Genomic DNA, 19,783 nt, shown 5'->3' on the forward strand with positions numbered 1-19,783 from the left:
TAAAAAGAAGTAATTAGACTCTTAAGAAATAAGAGTAGTTACAACTTTAATGGATCCAGGAAATCAAACGCATTTGGTGGAAAAAAGAATTATGAATAAGTGTTTCTGTATCAGAATTACTATCTAGAAGGCTGCATATAAAGGCATTCTTTGGTTCATGCTTCCATTTAGCATGTTGAAAGTGAGTGTGTGTGTGTGTGTGTGTGTGTGTGTGTGTGTGTGTGTTTTGTTCTGTTTGGTTGGTGGTGGTGTTATTTTAAGACAGGGTCTCACTATAGCTTTGGCTTTCACTATATATCCTGGAACTCTCAATGTTTACCAGGATGACCTCAAACTCACAAAGATCTGCCTGCCTCTGCCTCTGCCTCTGCCCCCTCGTGCTAGGACAAAAGTCATGCACTACCACACCCAGCGCATGCTTGAGTATTAGTCTATCATGTTGTGATGGAATCTAAATACATTGAAAGGCACTCCTTTCCTCAGGCTGAAGCAACAAGAAGTAGCCACGGCCTGTTATCCAGCTAGCCATCTACCATCACAGTTTTTAAAGGACTGTGAAGTGTTTATCCAGTTGGCTTGACCAAAGCTTTGAGGCCGAAACTAAAATTAAGAGAGACTTTTGTTAAATTCAGTTACCAAGTCTAAGTGCATTATCTAATTGTTAATTCTATACACATATTGAATATTTATAGTTACTCAGGCACTGAGCCCAAACTTCATAGAACCCTCAATTAACATTGAAGTAAAGACTTTCTCACTTGACAAAGGTCAAAAGTCAAAGTACCGTGTGACCTCACAGTCCTACAGACGATTTTGGTTGTGTTGTATTTTTATAGTTTCTGCTTGTATACAGTACATCATTATATTCCTCTCTCCATTAGCTTCTCACCATCTCGTATATGCTGTTTCCCTTCTCCTCAACTGACCTCCTCCCTAACCCCACCAGCGACGTTTCCAGTTTTATGTGTACAAGTCATCCAGATGTTTACAGTTGCTATGAGATTTTGACAGCAAACACCATATTTTATCCAGAAGATAGCATTTTATAGTATTCCTCCATGTCTTCTGGCTCATATAGTCTTCCTACCTTTCTTGAAGTGGGTGAAACAGTATTTCTTTTAGGGCTACGTAGTCCTTACTGTCAGTACTTTGAGGAGTTATGAGATCCTGCATGGACCGTGACATGCTGCTGAAATTCACATTTAATTTAATTTAATGTCCCTGCCATTCCCCACAATGGCTGTACTGATTGAAATTCCCTAAATAGTGTGTTAGCCTTGTCTCCTCACCGCACTCTTGCCAGAATTTGTTTGACATGCCAAAACGTTCATACTAGAGAAATGTTATGTCTCCCTGCTGTTTTCATTTATTACCTAGTGATAAGTGACGGAAATTTTTTCATGTACCACTTGTTATATCATTTAGGAAATATCGATTTAAGTTACAAAATTATTTCCATGTGTTAGTTAATTATTTGTCTGCTCACTAAAGAACCTATAACACTTCGTTATGATAAAGATATAGCTCCTTTTTGAATTAAAACTTAAATGCAAGCTTACATGTTTACGGATGCAGGTATGTTTGACTGAATTTGTCCGTTGTGTGTATATACAAATTTTGAAGAACTATGTAGTCTTTCAGCATGAGCAATTTTAAGTTGTTTGTATGTTGAAAGATTTTCTAAAATGGGGGGAATCTAAAAATTTCATGAGTTCAATTTTTATAAATGAGTTTATAAATAAGATGTGTTGATTTCTGTGATATTATGTTTAGACTGACTAGGAATAATAATGAAGTCCCCATTCTAAAATTAATGTGACATAGCATAATTAACTGCTTGCATATTTGCTTTTCAAATCATCCATAGTTGACTCTGAATATGTAATGTTATTTTATTGCTACAAGCCAATTTTTATTTTTATTTATTTTATTAAGGGGATCATAACCAAAGATGTCATTTTTTTTTCTCTTTGAAACAGAGGAAAGATGGGACAGAATGGACAAGACCCTGTGAAACAGCCAGGAATGGGAGCGGCAGATCCAGAAGGTGAGTGACATTTACATTGTTGAACTGTGCCGGAATCTACATAGGGCACTAGAAACTCGTCTGTGCAAAATGACAGAATCACCAGATGGTAAGCCAGCATCTAACGAGTAAGAACAACTTGGTGTTTATTAACTGCTTGTCGACTTCCTCCATTTTATTTAAATATTCAGTACCGTAGGGTACAAAATATTTTAAGAGGGCCATGAGGATGATGGAAAACAGACTCAAAAGATCAGGGGATAGAATAGAGGACACAGGATTCAAGCCATGCAGCTACAGCCTACTGAATTATCACAAAGATTCCAAAAACACAGATTGGTGAAAAAAATCTTCAACAAATGGTACAGGAAAATAATATTCACATGAAGACAAATGAAACTAGATTTCTCTCACATCTTGTATGAAAACTGACTCAATTACATCAAAACCCACAATGTGAGACCCGAAGCTATGTATCTGTCAGAAGGCCCATGAGGAGCAGTGTTAAGGCCCAGGTCTAGGCAGGGACTTCTAACGAAAAGGACCCCAAACCAGGAGGTTATATCAAGAACCGTCAAATGAGATTGCATGAGATTTAAAACCTTCTATATATCACAAAGGAACAAAAATCTAGTAGAATTTATCTCCATAAAACATAAAACTTAAAAACCGTAAATGATATAAAATACAAACACCCAAAGTAACTTAATAAATCAATAACTGTAATAATAAAAAGAATAATTGATCCTCACCTGATAATGTTACCAATAAGCATACAAAAGTATTCAACACCTTTAGTCATCAGAGAAATTCAAATAAAAATCTTGTTGCGTTTCCTCTTACCACAGTCAGAATGGCAGCCCATCAAGAAAACAAAAAGCAGCAATTGCTAAGTAGAACACGGGACAGTAGGAAATGCTTGCACATTGCTCTTGATGATGTAAATTAGGCTACTATAGAATCAGTATGAAGGTTCTGGAAAACTAAAAGTCAAACTATCACATAATCTAGTTATAGCACATCCTAATACATACTCAAGGGATCTAAGTCAGCATATCACGGGGTCCATGTTTATAGAAACACTATTCAAAATAACTAAGTTAAAGAGTTAACCTTGGTATCTACCAGGAGGTTAACACATGAATAAATGCGGTGTACATACACAATAGCTTTGTATTCGGTCACAAAGATGGAATAAATCATATCCCTTCCTGGAAAATAGATGCAGCTGGAGATTTTTCACATTGAAGAGAAAAAAAAACAGATGCTAAACACAACTATCACCTTTTCTCTCATTTGTGATTTATGGATTTTTTATAGATATAATCACCCATACAAAAAACCCACAGAACATGAAAGCAGCTAAAGGGAAACTGTAGGAAGGAAGGGTGACTGGTATCAAAGGGAAAGAGGCGGAGAAAGGAGGGGAGGGGGACAGAGGTGTAACTACTGTTGAGATTCATGATATCCTGAAAAATATCTTCTCTTGATGTCAACCTTGCTTGGAATAATTTGACAACAATGTGAAGCTTTAAAAGGTATACTTTCTTGAAACATGAAGAAATCAGATTATTTTTAGGAATGTTTATTTCATCTTCTGTGTATGAGGGTTTTTCCTGCATGTGGTATGTGCGCCGTGTGCATGCCTGGTGCCCACTGAACTGTAGACACTCACGCTGTGAGACACCGTGTGTGTAATGTGTAAACCAGGTCCTCTGAAGAAGCAACAAGCGCTTTTCATGACTGAGCCAAGCCCCAGAAATGTTTGTTTAAGTATTATACAAATAGAAATATCAATTCTGCAACTTACTTAAACCATGAAATTTTTAATTTACTTTTTTAACTTATTTATTACTTTTATTATTTTTGATATTATAGTTTAATTACATTTCTATCCACTGAGTTTTGCTTTATATACATTCTGTCTTATAGTTAGTTAGTTAATTAGTCAGTCAGTCAATTAGTTAGTTAGTTGGTTGGTTGGTTGGTTGGTTGGTTGGTTGGTTGGTTGATTAGTTGGTTGATTGGTTGGTTGGTTGGTTAGTCAGTCAGTCAATCAGTCAGTCAGTCAGTCAGTTAGTTAGTGGGGTGCCGCAAACACTGAACACACAAGGAAGTGGAAGGAAACCCTGTAGGAGTCCCTTCCTTCTGTTCACCTTGTCACAGTCTGAGCTCAGTCATCAACCTTGTCAGCAAGATCCTTTTTCTGCTGAGCCATTTCACCTGTCCATATACCAGGGAAATTCCTAACTCTATGATGCTCAGAAGAAACAAATACTGTAAAAATAATTTTATAAAAACATTACTGAGCAAACTTATAAAGTCAAATTTGAAAATAATTTTATGATCAAATAATATTTTTATAAATATAAAAACTGACTTCAACAAACATCTAAAAACTAAATAACTGATAACATTTTAGTTTTGTGATGAAGTCTAATATCTGTCATCCTTCATAACTTGTTCCTCTCAATTATATCCACTCTCCTAAATACTTCATATCACTCAAAGTGCATTTTTTAAATTTTACTCCACTTAATTCTTTGATTTACCTCTAAAATAAATAGTGTTGATATTATATTAAAAGGATTCCAAATCACAGTATACACAAGGATATAAGTGAATTGATGCTAAGAAATGACAACAAATACTATTCTATTAAAAATGAATGATTTGGGAGCTGGAGAGATGGCTCAGAGGTTAAGAGCACTGGCTGCTCCTCCAGAGGTTCTGAGTTCAATACCCGGCAACCACATGGTGGCTCACAGCCATTTGTAATGAGATCTGGAGCACTCTTTTGATGTGGAGACATGCATGCTGGCAGAACTCTGTATACATAGCAGAGAGAGAGAGAGAGAGAGAGAGAGAGAGAGAGAGAGAGAGAGAGAGAGAGAGAGAGAGCCTTGTTTTAAAAAGAGTGATTTGGAGCAAGGTATCTCAAGACCACTAGAGGATAGAGGAGACTTAGGTTTCAATTATGAACCTGTTGTGGGACATGAGAAGTGATTCTCTGTCTTTGGAAAGTTCATCTGGTAAATTCTGAGAGAAAATGAGCTTCTTCAGGGTCTTAGAAAATAGCACATTTCCATGGCTCTCAACAAGATTTTATTGAATCATTCAAAGTTTCTAGTCCTTCTACCTATTGTGATATTTCCCAACGTCCTCTCCACTCCCTGGTCCTATCATACACACACATACATGTGTGAATGTGAGTACATGCACACCAAACACAAACACACACACACACACACACACACACACACACACACACACACACACATGAGGGAGTCTGAGGGAGAGAGAGAGAGAGATTCTATATAAATTCATCAATTCTCTTATATATTATGTGTGTGTGTGTGTGTCTGTGTGTCTGTGTCTGTATGTGTGTGTGTTATTCACCAATCTTTTACCCAAATCTTTTACCAAATCTTTTACTGGGGATGAAAGTTCCTTGAAAATCACACTCAGTTAGGCATTTATATCCCACTAGGAAAATAGAAAATGCTCTCTGTGTCTTAAGCAGAAAACATATACAGCTGTCCCCTCCTGTGGTTGGTGGTATAAACCTGGGAGGCTGGGGTCTAAAAGCAAGGTAGACTAAAGTCTCAAGCAATCGCCATCTTTATTTGGAGCATTAGACTGTTTCTACCAAGGGTTAAGAAGAGTCACCTGAGTAAGTGTCCGATCACAAGTACAAGCCACATGTGACAAAACATATTTTTCTATAGAAGCACATGCAAGGCAACACCTGAAGGAAACTCACTCCTGTCCATTATATCAGGGAGGAGCACGAAGATACAGTTCAAGAAAAATTCTGTGTTTTGAAGAAACTGAAGTCACAAGACTTGTCTTGTTTTCTTGGAATTTTCTCGCAAGTACGCAGAATTCCCTTGCAGGACTCCACTCTTGGGCTGCGTTCTGACATACAGCTATATAAATTAATAATGTTAATTATGTGAGTCTATGGGAACATAAATCTATAGCTTCCAATTTCCTCGTGCTACCAGAATTCAAGAATAAAAAGCACAGTTCATATATAAGTTTAGCCTCTTAATCTCATCTCTTTTCACCTTAATGCTCAAAGGTAAACTTTGAGTCTGTATAAATGTTAGCAGCTGCCCATGGAGATGTGGCTCACCCCACACTGCCGCCTTCATTTCCATCAGATTTCCCAGAAGGAGCCAATCAGAGACCGCTTCCTTTTTATTTAAACTTGTGAATCAATCTGTTCACGCTCTAGTGAACTGACCATGATATCTAGACTGAGTGTAGGGGGCTGAGGTTGAGGAGGGACGTGTACTGCAGTGTGAGGACAGGGACGTGTACTGCAGTGTGAGGACAGGGATGTGTACTGCAGTGTGAGGACAGGGACGTGTACTGACTGCAGTGTGAGGACAGGGACATGTACTGACTGCAGTGTGAGGACAGGGACGTGTACTGACTGCAGTGTGAGGACAGGGACGTGTACTGCAGTGTGAGAACAGGGACGTGTACTGCAGTGTGAGGACAGGGACGTGTACTGCAGTGTGAGGACAGGGACGTGTACTGCAGTGTGAGGACAGGGACGTGTACTGCAGTGTGAGGACAGGGACGTGTACTGACTGCAGTGTGAGGACAGGGACGTGTACTGACTGCAGTGTGAGGACAGGGACGTGTACTGCAGTGTGAGGACAGGGACGTGTACTGCAGTGTGAGGACAGGGACGTGTACTGCAGTGTGAGGACAGGGACGTGTACTGCAGTGTGAGGACAGGGATGTGTACTGACTGCAGTGTGAGGACAGGGACGTGTACTGCAGTGTGAGAACAGGGACGGGTACTGACTGCAGTGTGAGGACAGGGACGTGTACTGCAGTGTGAGGACAGGGACGTGTACTGCAGTGTGAGGACAGGGTTGTGTACTGCAGTGTGAGGACAGGGACGTGTACTGCAGTGTGAGAACAGGGACGGGTACTGACTGCAGTGTGAGGACAGGGACGTGTACTGCAGTGTGAGGACAGGGACGCGTATTGCAGTGTGAGGACAGGGTTGTGTACTGCAATGTGAGGACAGGGACATGTACTGCAGTGTGAGGACAGAGACGTGTACTGCAGTGTGAGGACAGGGACGTGTACTGACTGCAAGGTGAGGACAGGGATGTGTACTGCAGTGTGAGGACAGGGACGTGTACTGACTGCAGTGTGAGGACAAGAATGTGTACTGACTGCAGTGTGAGGACAGGGAGGTGTACTGCAGTGTGAGGACAGGGACATGTACTGCAGTGTGAGGACAGGGACGTGTACTGCAGTGTGAGGACAGGGATGTGTACTGCAGTGTGAGGACAGGGACGTGTACTGCAGTGTGAGGACAGGGATGTGTACTGCAGTATGAGGACAGGGACGTGTACTGCAGTGTGAGGACAGGGACGTGTACTACAGTGTAAGAACAGGGACGTGTACTGCAGTGTGAGGACAGGGATGTGTACTGCAGTGTGAGGACAGGGACGTGTACTGCAGCGTGAGAACAGGGACGTGTACTGACTGCAGTGTGGGGACAGGGACGTGTACTGCAGTGTGAGGACAGGGACGCGTACTGCAGTGTGAGGACAGGGTTGTGTACTGCAATGTGAGGACAGGTACATGTACTGCAGTGTGAGGACAGGGACGTGTACTGCAGTGTGAGGACAGGGACGTGTACTGACTGCAAGGTGAGGACAGGGATGTGTACTGCAGTGTGAGGACAGGGACGTGTACTGACTACAGTGTGATGACAAGAATGTGTACTGACTGCAGTGTGAGGACAGGGACGTGTACTGCAGTGTGAGGACAGGGACGTGTACTGCAGTGTGAGGACAGGGACGTGTACTGCAGTGTGAGGACAGGGACGTGTACTGCAGTGTGAGGACAGGGATGTGTACTGCAGTGTGAGGACAGGGACGTGTACTGCAGTGTGAGGACAGGGATGTGTACTGCAGTATGAGGACAGGGACGTGTACTGACTGCAGTGTGAGGACAGGGACGTGTACTACAGTGTGAGAACAGGAACGTGTACTGCAGTGTGAGGACAGGGATGTGTACTGCAGTGTGAAGACAGGGACGTGTACTGCAGTGTGAGAACAGGGACGTGTACTGACTGCAGTGTGGGGACAGGGACGTGTACTGCAGTGTGAGGACAGGGACGCGTACTGACTGCAGTGTGAGGACAGGGTTGTGTACTGACTGCAGTGTGAGGACAGGGATGTGTACTGCAGTGTGAGGACAGGGACGTGTACTGCAGTGTGAGGACAGGGACGTGTACTGACTGCAAGGTGAGGACAGGGATGTGTACTGCAGTGTGAGGACAGGGACGTGTACTGACTGCAGTGTGAGGACAGGGTTGTGTACTGCAATGTGAGGACAGGGTTGTGTACTGCAGTGTGAGGACAGGGACGTGTACTGACTGCAGTGTGAGGACAGGGTTGTGTACTGACTGCAGTGTGAGGACAGGGACGTGTACTGCAGTGTGAGGACAGGGACGTGTACTGCAGTGTGAGAACAGGGACGTGTACTGCAGTGTGAGGACAGGGATGTGTACTGCAATGTGAGGACAGGGACGTGTACTGACTGCAGTGTGAGGACAGGAAAGTGTACTGACTGCAGTGTGAGGACAGGGTTGTGTACTGCAGTGTGAGGACAGGGACGTGTACTGCAGTGTGAGGACAAGGACGTATACTGACTGCATTGTGAGGACAGGGACATGTACTTACTGCAGTGTGAGGACAGGAACGTGTACTGCAGTGTGAGGACAGGGACGTGTATTGACTGCAGTGTGAGGACAGGGACGTGTACTGACTGCAGTGTGAGGACAGGAACGTGTACTGCAGTGTGAGGACAGGACTGTGTACTGACTGCAGTATGAGGACAGGGACATGTACTGCAGTGTGAGGACAGGGACGTGTACTGCAGTGTGAGGACAGGGACGTGTACTGCAGTGTGAGGACAGGGTTGTGTACTGCAGTGTGAGGACAGGGACGTGTACTGACTGCAGTGTGAGGACAGGGACGTGTACTGACTGCAGTGTGAGGACAGGGACGTGTACTGACTGCAGTGTGAGGACAGGGACGTGTACTGCAGTGTGAGGACAGGGACGTGTACTGACTGCAGTGTGAGGACAGGGACGTGTACTGCAGTGTGAGAACAGGGACGTGTACTGCAGTGTGAGGACAGGGTTGTGTACTGCAGTGTGAGGACAGGGACGTGTACTGACTGCAGTGTGAGGACAGGGACGTGTACTGATTGCAGTATGAGGACAGGGACATGTACTGTTTGCAGTGTGAGGACAGGGTTGTGTACTTATTGCAGTGTGAGGACAGGGACGTGTACTGATTGCAGTGTGAGGACAGGGACGTGTACTGATTGCAGTGTGAGGACAGGGACGTGTACTGCAGTGTGAGGACAGGGACGTGTATTGACTGCAGTGTGAGGACAGGGACGTGTACTGACTGCAGTGTGAGGACAGGAACGTGTACTGCAGTGTGAGGACAGGACTGTGTACTGACTGCAGTATGAGGACAGGGACATGTACTGCAGTGTGAGGACAGGGACGTGTACTGCAGTGTGAGGACAGGGACGTGTACTGCAGTGTGAGGACAGGGTTGTGTACTGCAGTGTGAGGACAGGGACGTGTACTGACTGCAGTGTGAGGACAGGAATGTGTACTGACTGCAGTGTGAGGACAGGGACGTGTACTGACTGCAGTGTGAGGACAGGGACGTGTACTGCAGTGTGAGGACAGGGACGTGTACTGACTGCAGTGTGAGGACAGGGACGTGTACTGCAGTGTGAGAACAGGGACGTGTACTGCAGTGTGAGGACAGGGTTGTGTACTGCAGTGTGAGGACAGGGACGTGTACTGACTGCAGTGTGAGGACAGGGACGTGTACTGATTGCAGTGTGAGGACAGGGACATGTACTGTTTGCAGTGTGAGGACAGGGTTGTGTACTTATTGCAGTGTGAGGACAGGGACGTGTACTGATTGCAGTGTGAGGACAGGGACGTGTACTGATTGCAGTGTGAGGACAGGGTTGTGTGCTGATTGCAGTGTGAGGACAGGGACGTGTACTGATTGCAGTGTGAGGACAGGGACGTGTACTGCAGTGTGAGGACAGGGGCTTTAATGCAGTGTGAGGCATTTATAGTCATGTCCCCTTGGGCGCTAGCAGAACCTCAGACAAGTTGTTTCAGTCTTCGAGAAGACTAACCTTAAAAATAATCAAATTTCTCATTTTCATGGTTCCGTGAAACTAGGCTGAACAACGTATGTATAAAAGATGACGAACATGTCACCTTTGCTGCTCCAGAGACGCAGAGCACCCCATGATGCAGAGAACTGCCTTTGCTTCCTTCTGTTGTCAGGAAACTTGAACAGCCAGTGCAATGGAAAAAAGAAAATCAAACAAAACGGAATCAGCATGATTTGGTTTGGGATAGAGTCCATGTTTTCCTGGTGGTGAATTTACGCCTTTCGATTCTTTATTAGGTACCAGGAAAACTCTCAGTTCATTTAAAAAAAAAAAAAAAAAAGAAAAAAAAAGAAAAGGCTGATTCTTTTGATCTTCTACTCCATCTTGAATTTTTAATTATGCTTTTCTTGAACACCTTGGCCCATTATAAAGAAAGCTATCTGTGAAGATATAGTATAGCATTTTATTTATATATACATATGTATTACAGATATAAATACATATAAGCTGCATCATAGTGTAACAGGAGAGTGTTCATTTGTTTCCCAGCCACCCAGACCCAAAAGGTCACCCAGAAACTGTCTTCTTTACAGCACTAGTCAATGACTCAGAATTCTTACTGACTAACCTTTACATCATCATAGTGTTTGGAGTCGTTATTCACAGACAATTTTGTCTATGCAATTTTCATTCCTATGTAAAATGTAATTATTTACAGAGCAAAAGTTTTCTGTTCGGATGCTGAGACATTTTTATGCTAAGGATCACTGTCTTGGTTATGTATAAAAGCAAGCACACCATGTATTAATGCTGAGGGGAGAGAGAGTATGGGACAAGATATAATGCGTTATCTTACCACAAATTTTTATATGTGTTAATTTAGGTAGAAATAATGGAAGCATATGAAGGTCACATCAATCTTGCTTCTCCTAGCATTTCAATATCTCTTTTATATGGATATATTTTATGTACACTCACAACAGTGGCTAGTATATGGATCTGCATCTCTACTAGGTAAAAAAAAAATATGCTTAAGAAAATCCAAAATAAAAATGGATGGATATTATTAAAATACAATTTATAAAATTCCTAAAAAAGAAACATATATGTTTTAAACAATGAAAAAGTAATTAATAATTTTGGTGAAAACAAAATAAAAGTAAAGAAATCCATGAAATTTTCTCATTGTCTCAGCAATGGGAAAACATAGCCGAGTTACTATAAATGCTAAATTAATTAAGATTATCATAAATATCATAAGAGTGAGTGAGGACAGGAAGACTTTGTTCAACTACGGAAATAAATTTTCTTTCAAAAATCAATGCATTATAAGGTAAATATGCATGGATGTTATACAAAACTCTTTTGAGAAATGTAGAAAATATTTGAACAGGTTGATGAGTTTCTTCTGCTGTTTTATTTTATTTGCAGTTTTACTAAACCTTAGACAAAACGAACTATAAATTGCGAAGCTTTATCTTTGTAAAGAAGTCATACATTTTAAGTGATATGTAAGGAGATATATGGATCAATAAGAACTTTGTGAATGAGGGAATAGAAGATCGTATTATTGCAGTAAATATATAACTTTTCAATATTACCCTGAATCATCCAGCTGTCTAAATCTTTCAAATTCTTTTTTTTAATTTATTAAAAATTTCTACCTCCTCCCCTCCCCCCTTCTCCTTCCCACTCCCCTACTCTCCCTCCCCCTTCCCTCTCCAGTCCTAAAAGAAGTCAGTGTACCCTGCCTGTGGGAAGTCCAAGGCCCTCCCCACTCCATCCAGGTCTAGGAAGGAGAGCATCCAAACAAACTAGGCTTGCACAAAGCCAGTACATGCAGTAGAATCAAAACCCAGTGACATTATCATTGGCTTTTCAGTCAGCCTCATTGTCAACCACATTCAGAGAGTCTGGTTTGATCACATGTTCGTTCAGTCCCAGTCCAGCTGGCCTTGGTGATCTCCTATTAGATCAGCCCCACCATCTCAGTGGGTGGACACACCCCTCGGGATCCTGACTTCCTTGCTCATCATCTCCCTCCTTCTGCTCTTCCTCTGGACCTTGGGAGCTCAGTCCAGTGCTCCAATGTGGTTCTCTGTCTCTATCTCTATGCCCCTAATACAAAAACACCCACGTATGTAAAAGAAACATTACTAGAACTCAAAACACACATCAAAACCCACACTCTAATAGTAGTAGGAGATTTCAACACACCTCTCTCACCAATGGACAGGTAAACCAGACAGAAACTTAACAGATAAATAAGAAAACTAACAGATGTAATGAACTAAATGGACTTAACAGACATCTATAGAACATTCCACCCAAACAGAAAAGAATATACCTTCTTCTCAGCATCTCATGGAACCTTCTTGAAAATTGATCACATAATCGGTAACAAAGCAAACTTCCACAGATACCAAAAAAAAAAAAAATGTAGTAACCACCTGTGTACTATCGGATCACCATGGATTAAAGTTAGAATTCAACAACAATTCTACCCCCAGAAAGCCTACAAACTCATGGAAACTGAACAGTCAACTACTGAACCACCCCTGGGTCATGGAAGAAAGAAAGAAAGAAATTAAAGTCTTCATTGAATTCAATGAAAATAAAATTCTTTACTGGTAGTTACTGCAACAAAGTACTATATTTTGCTTTGTTTCGTTTTTTGAAACAGGTCTCATTATACAGCCTTGACTGGCCTGGAATTTGCTTTATAGACCAGACTGGACCAGAGAGTTCAGGTCACCTGCTCTGCCTCCAGTTCTGAGAAAGGCATACACCACTGTTCCCCGGAAAATTAAGTACTTTTTTTTTTTAACATGCTCACTAAAAAGCTCTGCCCACCAGTGTTGTATAGAGTCTTTCACTTGCAAGAAATCTGTCTTCAGATGGTGACAGAAAATTACAAAATCTCTGGAAATGAAAGGCCCATCTGATGCAGACTATGACATACCTGTTTCACTCCAAAGTAAAAAGGCATTTATAGATATTAAGCACAAAAAAAATCAGAATTTTATAAAATGTTAAAGTTCATTAAAGTAAATTTCCTTTCTGACCATTTAATCTATTACTTTCTCTGCTTAAAATATATTTTTATTTTTCTTACCCAGCAGAAGTAAAATCGAAAAATTGCAGTTTTCTATAAAGGAAAATGTTTCATGTGTGATTAGAAAAGTAGAGTTGCAAAGAAAGCAACCAGAATATTTCAGAAAAGAGCATCTTTGTCAACCCAGTGTCATAGCCTCACAAAGCAGGCTTTAGAGATAAGGAGGCCACATGGGTATTAGCCAGTGCACCCTGAAGAAATTGCACAGCGCTTGTTTGCTAACTGTTGGTTATTTCCACCAAAGCAATCAATACCTTCATTGTATGTTTGCTTTGTGGCATTGAGAACAGTGAGGTGGAGGGGACCGTACTGTTTAAGTCTTATATTGTAAAATGAGCCGCTGTCTATCCAGGTCATTGCCTGTGAGAATTCCACAGATGCAGATAGAAACTGTTATCATCCAAAGCAGATGTTTGCTTCCGCAGGGAACAGCACACCTGTGTGACTTCTGTAATTAGCACTGTACTCTGAAGCCCAAACAGCTCTCACTGTTGCTATGGAACACTACTGTGGCCAGGTTCTGCCTTACAGGGTTTATCAGGACACGGATGCAGTTGAAAGATGTCTTCCTACTCGACGATTCATTGTTTTGAAAAGTTATGTACCCCTTAGTAACAAAACTAACACAGATGCCCATCATGACCAAGTATTCTTCTGGAATCTTTTAAAAAATAATGACCCCCACCAATTACAATATATTATTCCTAGTGTCCAGCAAGGTACTAACACAAAATATTCATTGAATCGATATTTTTAATCAAAATTGAACCTAGAAATCAATACTCAGATAAACCAAAGGCAGGACCAAAGACAGTTACAGCTGTGGACCTAATATAATATTTACACACAAACACTGAGAAATTTTAAACAATATGCTTTGCACATACCCATTAAACCAAGGATCTTGAGTATTTAAGTTTCTCATATTTACTAATGCATGGCTTTTAAGGGGGTTACCACATATGCTTTGAGTAAAAAGGATATGACCTCATTTATAATTGACTTTAAGGTTTAAGTCTTTGCTTTTATAGTCTATACTTTTTTTTTACACTGAGCACAGAAGGAGGGGAGCAATGCCGAGTTCGTTCCACAGATGTGTTCGTGAAGAATTGGGCCTGAATTCTCATATAGGTGAATGCACATTGAGAATTAAGCTATTCTGTGTTTAGATTGAATTGTGAACATTTTCCTGCAAGAAAAATAATTTTTCACACAGCTTTAGGATTAAAAGTATATGTGGTATAACAGGAACAATGCTAGCTAGAGTTTCAATACGAAGAAACTTCATGATCAAAGGCTTAAGCAACATGGGACAGCATGTGACAAAGATGGGCCTCCCCACATCTCTGCCTGATTTCTTTTCATAGTTTTGCACTAGAGGAAATAGGGGGATACAAGGCTCAAAAGAGAGTCACAGTTCAGATAATTTATAAAATAGAGGAAGCCGTCAGGAATACCTTTGACCCACACTGTGCTTAGGCAGTTGAAAACAGAAGGGAAATTTCACAGCCTTGCTGCCGTGACGGATGGAATCATATCTGCATCAAGGAGTTCATTAGAAAGAGCCAGTGGTTCACATCAATGATGCGGTGCAGAGAAAGAAATGTGGGGACAGCTGTGGAAGGCCTCTGGGAGGAGATCTAGGTATCTAGAAGGCGTCTGCTTTTGTTCTAAGCATGAGTCAGAATGCCAGCCACCAGCCCTTGATGCCTGGCACCACACAGGTGAAATGGAGCAGTTACATCAGTGATCAGCAATTAACAGAGGTTTGATTCATGAAGATGAGATTCAGGAAGACATTAACCAGGAAGGGTAGTGTGGAAAATGAAAGCAAGGGGAACTGAAGGAAGATGAAGTACAAACCCACACTGCATAGGATTTTAGAGAAAGAATTTGGCTGTGCACTGAAAGCCATCTGGCATGCAATTCGGAATGCATTTTCAACACGATTTCAGAGTCAAATGGAGTTTAAGCTAAATGCAATCCTTATATTTTACTCTCTTCACCTTGTCTGTCTGTATAGTGACGATGTTGATCAGCTGTTCTGTGTATAGATAGTTTGATGAATCCAGGCCTTCCATATGCTGATGTGGGGCGTGGGGGTGAGAGGGGAGCTCTCGATAAGAAGAATCTCAGACAGGCACGTTGGGGTGAGTTCTGCATCTAAGGTGCTATACAAAGAGAACAAATATTCAGAATAGGACCATAATGTATTCAGACCACGTTGAATCAAAAAATAACAATTCTATATTTGGAAAATCCTTTACACATGTGAACAATAGAGACACTTTACAAAGATTTGGGGGGGGGAGCTTCCGAAGAGTTCTTCAAATCGGAAGAAATGGAACTATCAAAACAATCTCCTATGAAAGTTAGCAAATGTATTAGTTTACATGTTTGCAAAATTTCTTTGATTGATGAATGTTTTATTAATCCAGAGAGCCAAACGTATCAGTAGTTGGGCAGCTTCAGTCCATTGTGAGTCTTAGAGGCTGTTTCTCTTCTGTGTTTCTCAGCAAGGCGGGGACATGCTGACTCTGCTTTCTAAGTGCTCTAATCAGCGGGTCGGTAGCACAAATTTATTTCAGCTCCTGCCACAGAGCAGGAACAGTTCATCCATAATGTTCTTCATGCAAAATGTTTTCTCTTGCTCTCTTTCTACTTTCAATTGTCTGGTAGACTGAATTCGTTTCCTTTTAATTAATGGATAATTGGCTGAGCCAAACGGTAAATCCATTTGCTCTGTTTAGCTGATTTGGAGATGGGTGTGATATTTCTCAGCCAATTTTAAATTTATTTTAAATAGTTATCCGTGATGTCATCTGGGTAAAAGGGATGTGAGCTGTTGGCTTAAGGATATTTTGGAGCTCTGGGTGTGATCTGTTTCCAGAATGTGTCTTCCTTGTGACTTCGTGAGCATGGATTAGCAGCTCCTGGGTGATACTTTTATATTTTGTACCTAAAGTTTTAAGTTTATTATCCTTACTAAAGTATTTGCATATATTTCAACAAGATTTTAGTGAAAATCATTGTACTTAAGATCACTTTTGGTTTCAAAAGTTACTTTTGGTTTCAAGTGTTGACTAGTGAGTGATCAATTCCTCTTTTAGCTAGAATATTATCTAAAATTCAACCTAAACTGAATTGTGACCATGACATGAACAATGGCACAGAGGCATGGTAGCAGAAATGCACAGTATTGTTACTTGAAAACGGGCAGTTGTTTAATTTATGAAGAATAATTCTTTAGCTGGATGTGGTGGCACATACCTGTCAACTCAGGACTTGAAAGGCAGAGGCAGAGGGATCAAAATTCCAAGACCAAAGGGCTGGAGCAAACAATGCCTTAGAAATTAAATATTCAAGGTTCCTAGTGAGTCTGTGGCCAGATTGGGCTACTTCAAATTGATTCTCAAAACAGCTACATGAATAAAAAGTACTTGCTAAAGACAATATTTATTTTTCAATTTGAAATATACAAACTTACTGTGTGGAAAATTCTTTTGTATTTCAGCTTGTGGTTGGTCTTTCCAAAAGATACAGGTGAGGGCAGTCTTAACAAGTTAGCTCCTAATTTTATATTTGAAACCAGAAGGTGTGTCAGTGGTACCTCCATTGCCTGGCAATCGTGAGGCCCAGGATTTGAACCTTAGGGCCACCAAAAAGAGAAGTCAGATGCTGTCCTCAGTGTGTCTGGGTCTGGTTGTTCTCTTCTTCCAGCTGTTCTTCCGGTTGGTCGTGCATTTGGCAATTGCTAAATCTTTGCAGGGTCCCATGCTTAGTGTTTCTGAAGTCTTTCCCTCTCCTTCCTAGTCCAAGTGTCACCCAAATTTAGATTTCACACAAATCATTGCTGGTCAGCTGATCGTTCCTTTGGTTTCTATGTGAGGTGTTTCTATGTTGAGGTGGTACATGGCTGTACCATGTAAGCCAGGCCACTTAGCAGCTCATCACTTGGGAGGTCCAGGAAGGAGGCGCATTAAGTTTAAGGTCACCTTTCTCTACATGGTTAATCTGGAGCTTAACCCTGGCAACTTGAGACCCTTTAAAAAAAATCTATCAAATCACTGCCTCTCTTTTCAAAAGCACTGCTTATTATTTGGTTGTTTATTGGTGCTTTGATTATTTTTTTAAAAAGCCATACCTTTTGTGTTACTTAAGGGGTTTTTTTTGTTTTTGTTTGTTTGTTTTTGGGGGGTTGGGGTTTTTTATTTGTTTGTTTGTTTGCCTTGACAAATACCTGATAGAAATAATTTGAAAATAAGGAAGATGTGTTTGGACCCCTGGCTTTGGAGATTTCAGTACACAGTGAGTAGGCACCGTTGTTTAAGAACATGGTCAAACAGCTGGCTAAGTTTGAGTAACTCAGTGTGCCTACTTTAACACATCCAAAACATAGAAAGCACTAACAACCAAGTCAAGACGAAACCAGGGAGAAGAAGCCTCGTTACTCCCTCCTGTTCTCACGGTGTGCTGTGTCCCCTGCCTCCCAGGCTGCTTGGGAGGCAGGGAAACCTGCGCCTTATGTTTGTCAGTGAGGTATGCGCAGCATCTGCCCTGAACATGTAGGTAGGTATGGTACTTGCAGAGGGCTTTTTCCTTCAGGCGGAGCAGTCAGCAGAGGGAAAAGGTAATGAGGTGTGCAACAATAAAGAACGGAAAGTCCTCCGAGTCTTAAGGGCACTTCGGTCAGACAAGAGGAGCAAACGCCGCAGTGTGCAAGCTCAGGGATTTATCCCGAAAGATAGGCAGACTGAAAAGGACATCATGATTCCAAAAGACTGTCCCCGATAGAATTGGGAGAACGTCCTCGGGAGGGAGGAAATCCTGAGTCATCCAACGTCTTTTGCACTGGGTGACATCATAACATAGGCATCACCCCAGTGGGCATCTACTGACACATTCAAAGAGATGGTTAAAATATACAATAACAGAGAAGGGAAGGGGAGTTCATAGGAATTATACAGGACAAAATCCACCACCTCCCATCCTGAGGTACAGAAGCACAAGGCGGAGCTGTTCTCTGGGCCTGGAAGGAGCTGTCGTGTGCGGGAGGGACCCAGGCAGAAGTGGGAGTCTTTTAGAAAGACGTAGCCTATGGAAACTATATCCCACAGGCAGGATTGGGTGAGTAGTAGTCAGCTCTCTTTCTAGTAGTCAGCTCTCCTGTTGGTAGCAATTGCGAATGTTCTATTAGAAGCCTATGGCAGCTTTCTTGGCACACACGGGTTAAGACTGCGGAGCCCAGCGTGTTGGCATACCTGCAGACCTCAACAGCCAGAAGGCGCAGGTAGGGTGGTGGAGCTTGAGGCTTGTTTGGGTCACATCAGGAAATCCTGTCTCGAATATGCGAAGAAGGAAAGGGAGGGAAGTGGAAGCCGGAGAGAGGAAGGAAAGAAAGTGAGAGAGGTGGGAACACCAGAGGGAAGCAAAGGAGGAGGTGAACAGGAAAGACTGCGGCTGCAGCTATAATTTGCTTTTTTTCATCTAAAATCGCAGTGAAGGAAAAGATAAAATGAAAGCAGGAAAGAACATTTAAGGCACTGCCCCTTCTAGAACAGGACAAGAATACTGTCGTGTATATGGCTTCCAACAGAAACAGGCGAGCCATCCAATTAAACTGCAGGAAAGACGGGGCTTACCATGTTTTCAAAATGATATCGTTAATCCTCGCATCAGAGAGAAATTACATAAATAGCCCCAGGAGCTGGTGCACTTGGCTCCCACTGGCCGCCCTTCACGTACACTCCTTAACTGGCTGTCTGCTCACCACGTATTCCTGGAAGGAGCTAGACAATCTGTGGTCTCTGAAAACTTGACTCTTAGGGCCAAACCATCTTCCTCACAGGAGCTCTGAGGTCTGCTGAATTACACTCTTGTCTGGTTTCATTCTCTAAATGTAGAACATGGTTACGCTAATTCTCCGCAATTGACCCACCATTTTCTGGGTCATTTAGCTTTTCAATGAAAGGTCAATACCACTGGGTAAGATGCCAGTCAGGGACAGCCTAGGACAGCAAGCTAGCTTTGACCTATTTCTTGGTCTTCTCTCTTCCCGGCTAACACATCTATCATAAAGGCTTTCCTTTTTAGCATTTTACTTTACTTTGTTATACATTTTTAGTTAAAATATAATCGCGTCACTCTCCCCTTTCCTTTCCTTCCAAGTCCCCTGAGTCTATTGTTTGGGTGAATATGGTTTCAGGACTGACCACTTCAGGGAGGCTCATTCCTGGGATATGCTCACTCTCCCTTCTCTCAAAGATCAGGTTATTTATAGTTCTTTGTCCAGAGGCATAATCAGGTGAGATTCCCCACCCCACCTCCATACTAGCACGCCTGTAGATATTGTTCAGGTCTGTGGAAGGCTGTCGTGTGGCAAACGTATCCTGGGAAGATGTGACACGTACGTGTCTGCACACCCAAGACAGGAAGTCAGCAAC

At 42.0% G+C, this 19,783-nt stretch overlaps 1 protein-coding gene across 3 annotated transcripts in view; it reads left to right on the top strand.

The window, feature by feature from the left end:
- The window catches only part of Pclo (piccolo presynaptic cytomatrix protein), a 315,871-nt gene that overhangs the window by 276,201 nt on the left and 19,887 nt on the right, over positions 1-19,783 (top strand). For all 3 annotated transcript variants that reach the window (XM_085684248.2, XM_085684247.2, XM_085684245.2), the window contains one exon: positions 1,980-2,047. In XM_085684248.2, coding sequence (XP_085540374.2) covers positions 1,980-2,047 — 68 coding nt within the window. The remainder of the gene's footprint in view (positions 1-1,979; positions 2,048-19,783) is intronic.

This window comes from Myodes glareolus, chromosome 27, assembly GCF_982192425.1.
Source record: "Myodes glareolus chromosome 27, mMyoGla1.1, whole genome shotgun sequence".
Classification (NCBI taxonomy): domain Eukaryota; kingdom Metazoa; phylum Chordata; class Mammalia; order Rodentia; family Cricetidae; genus Myodes; species Myodes glareolus.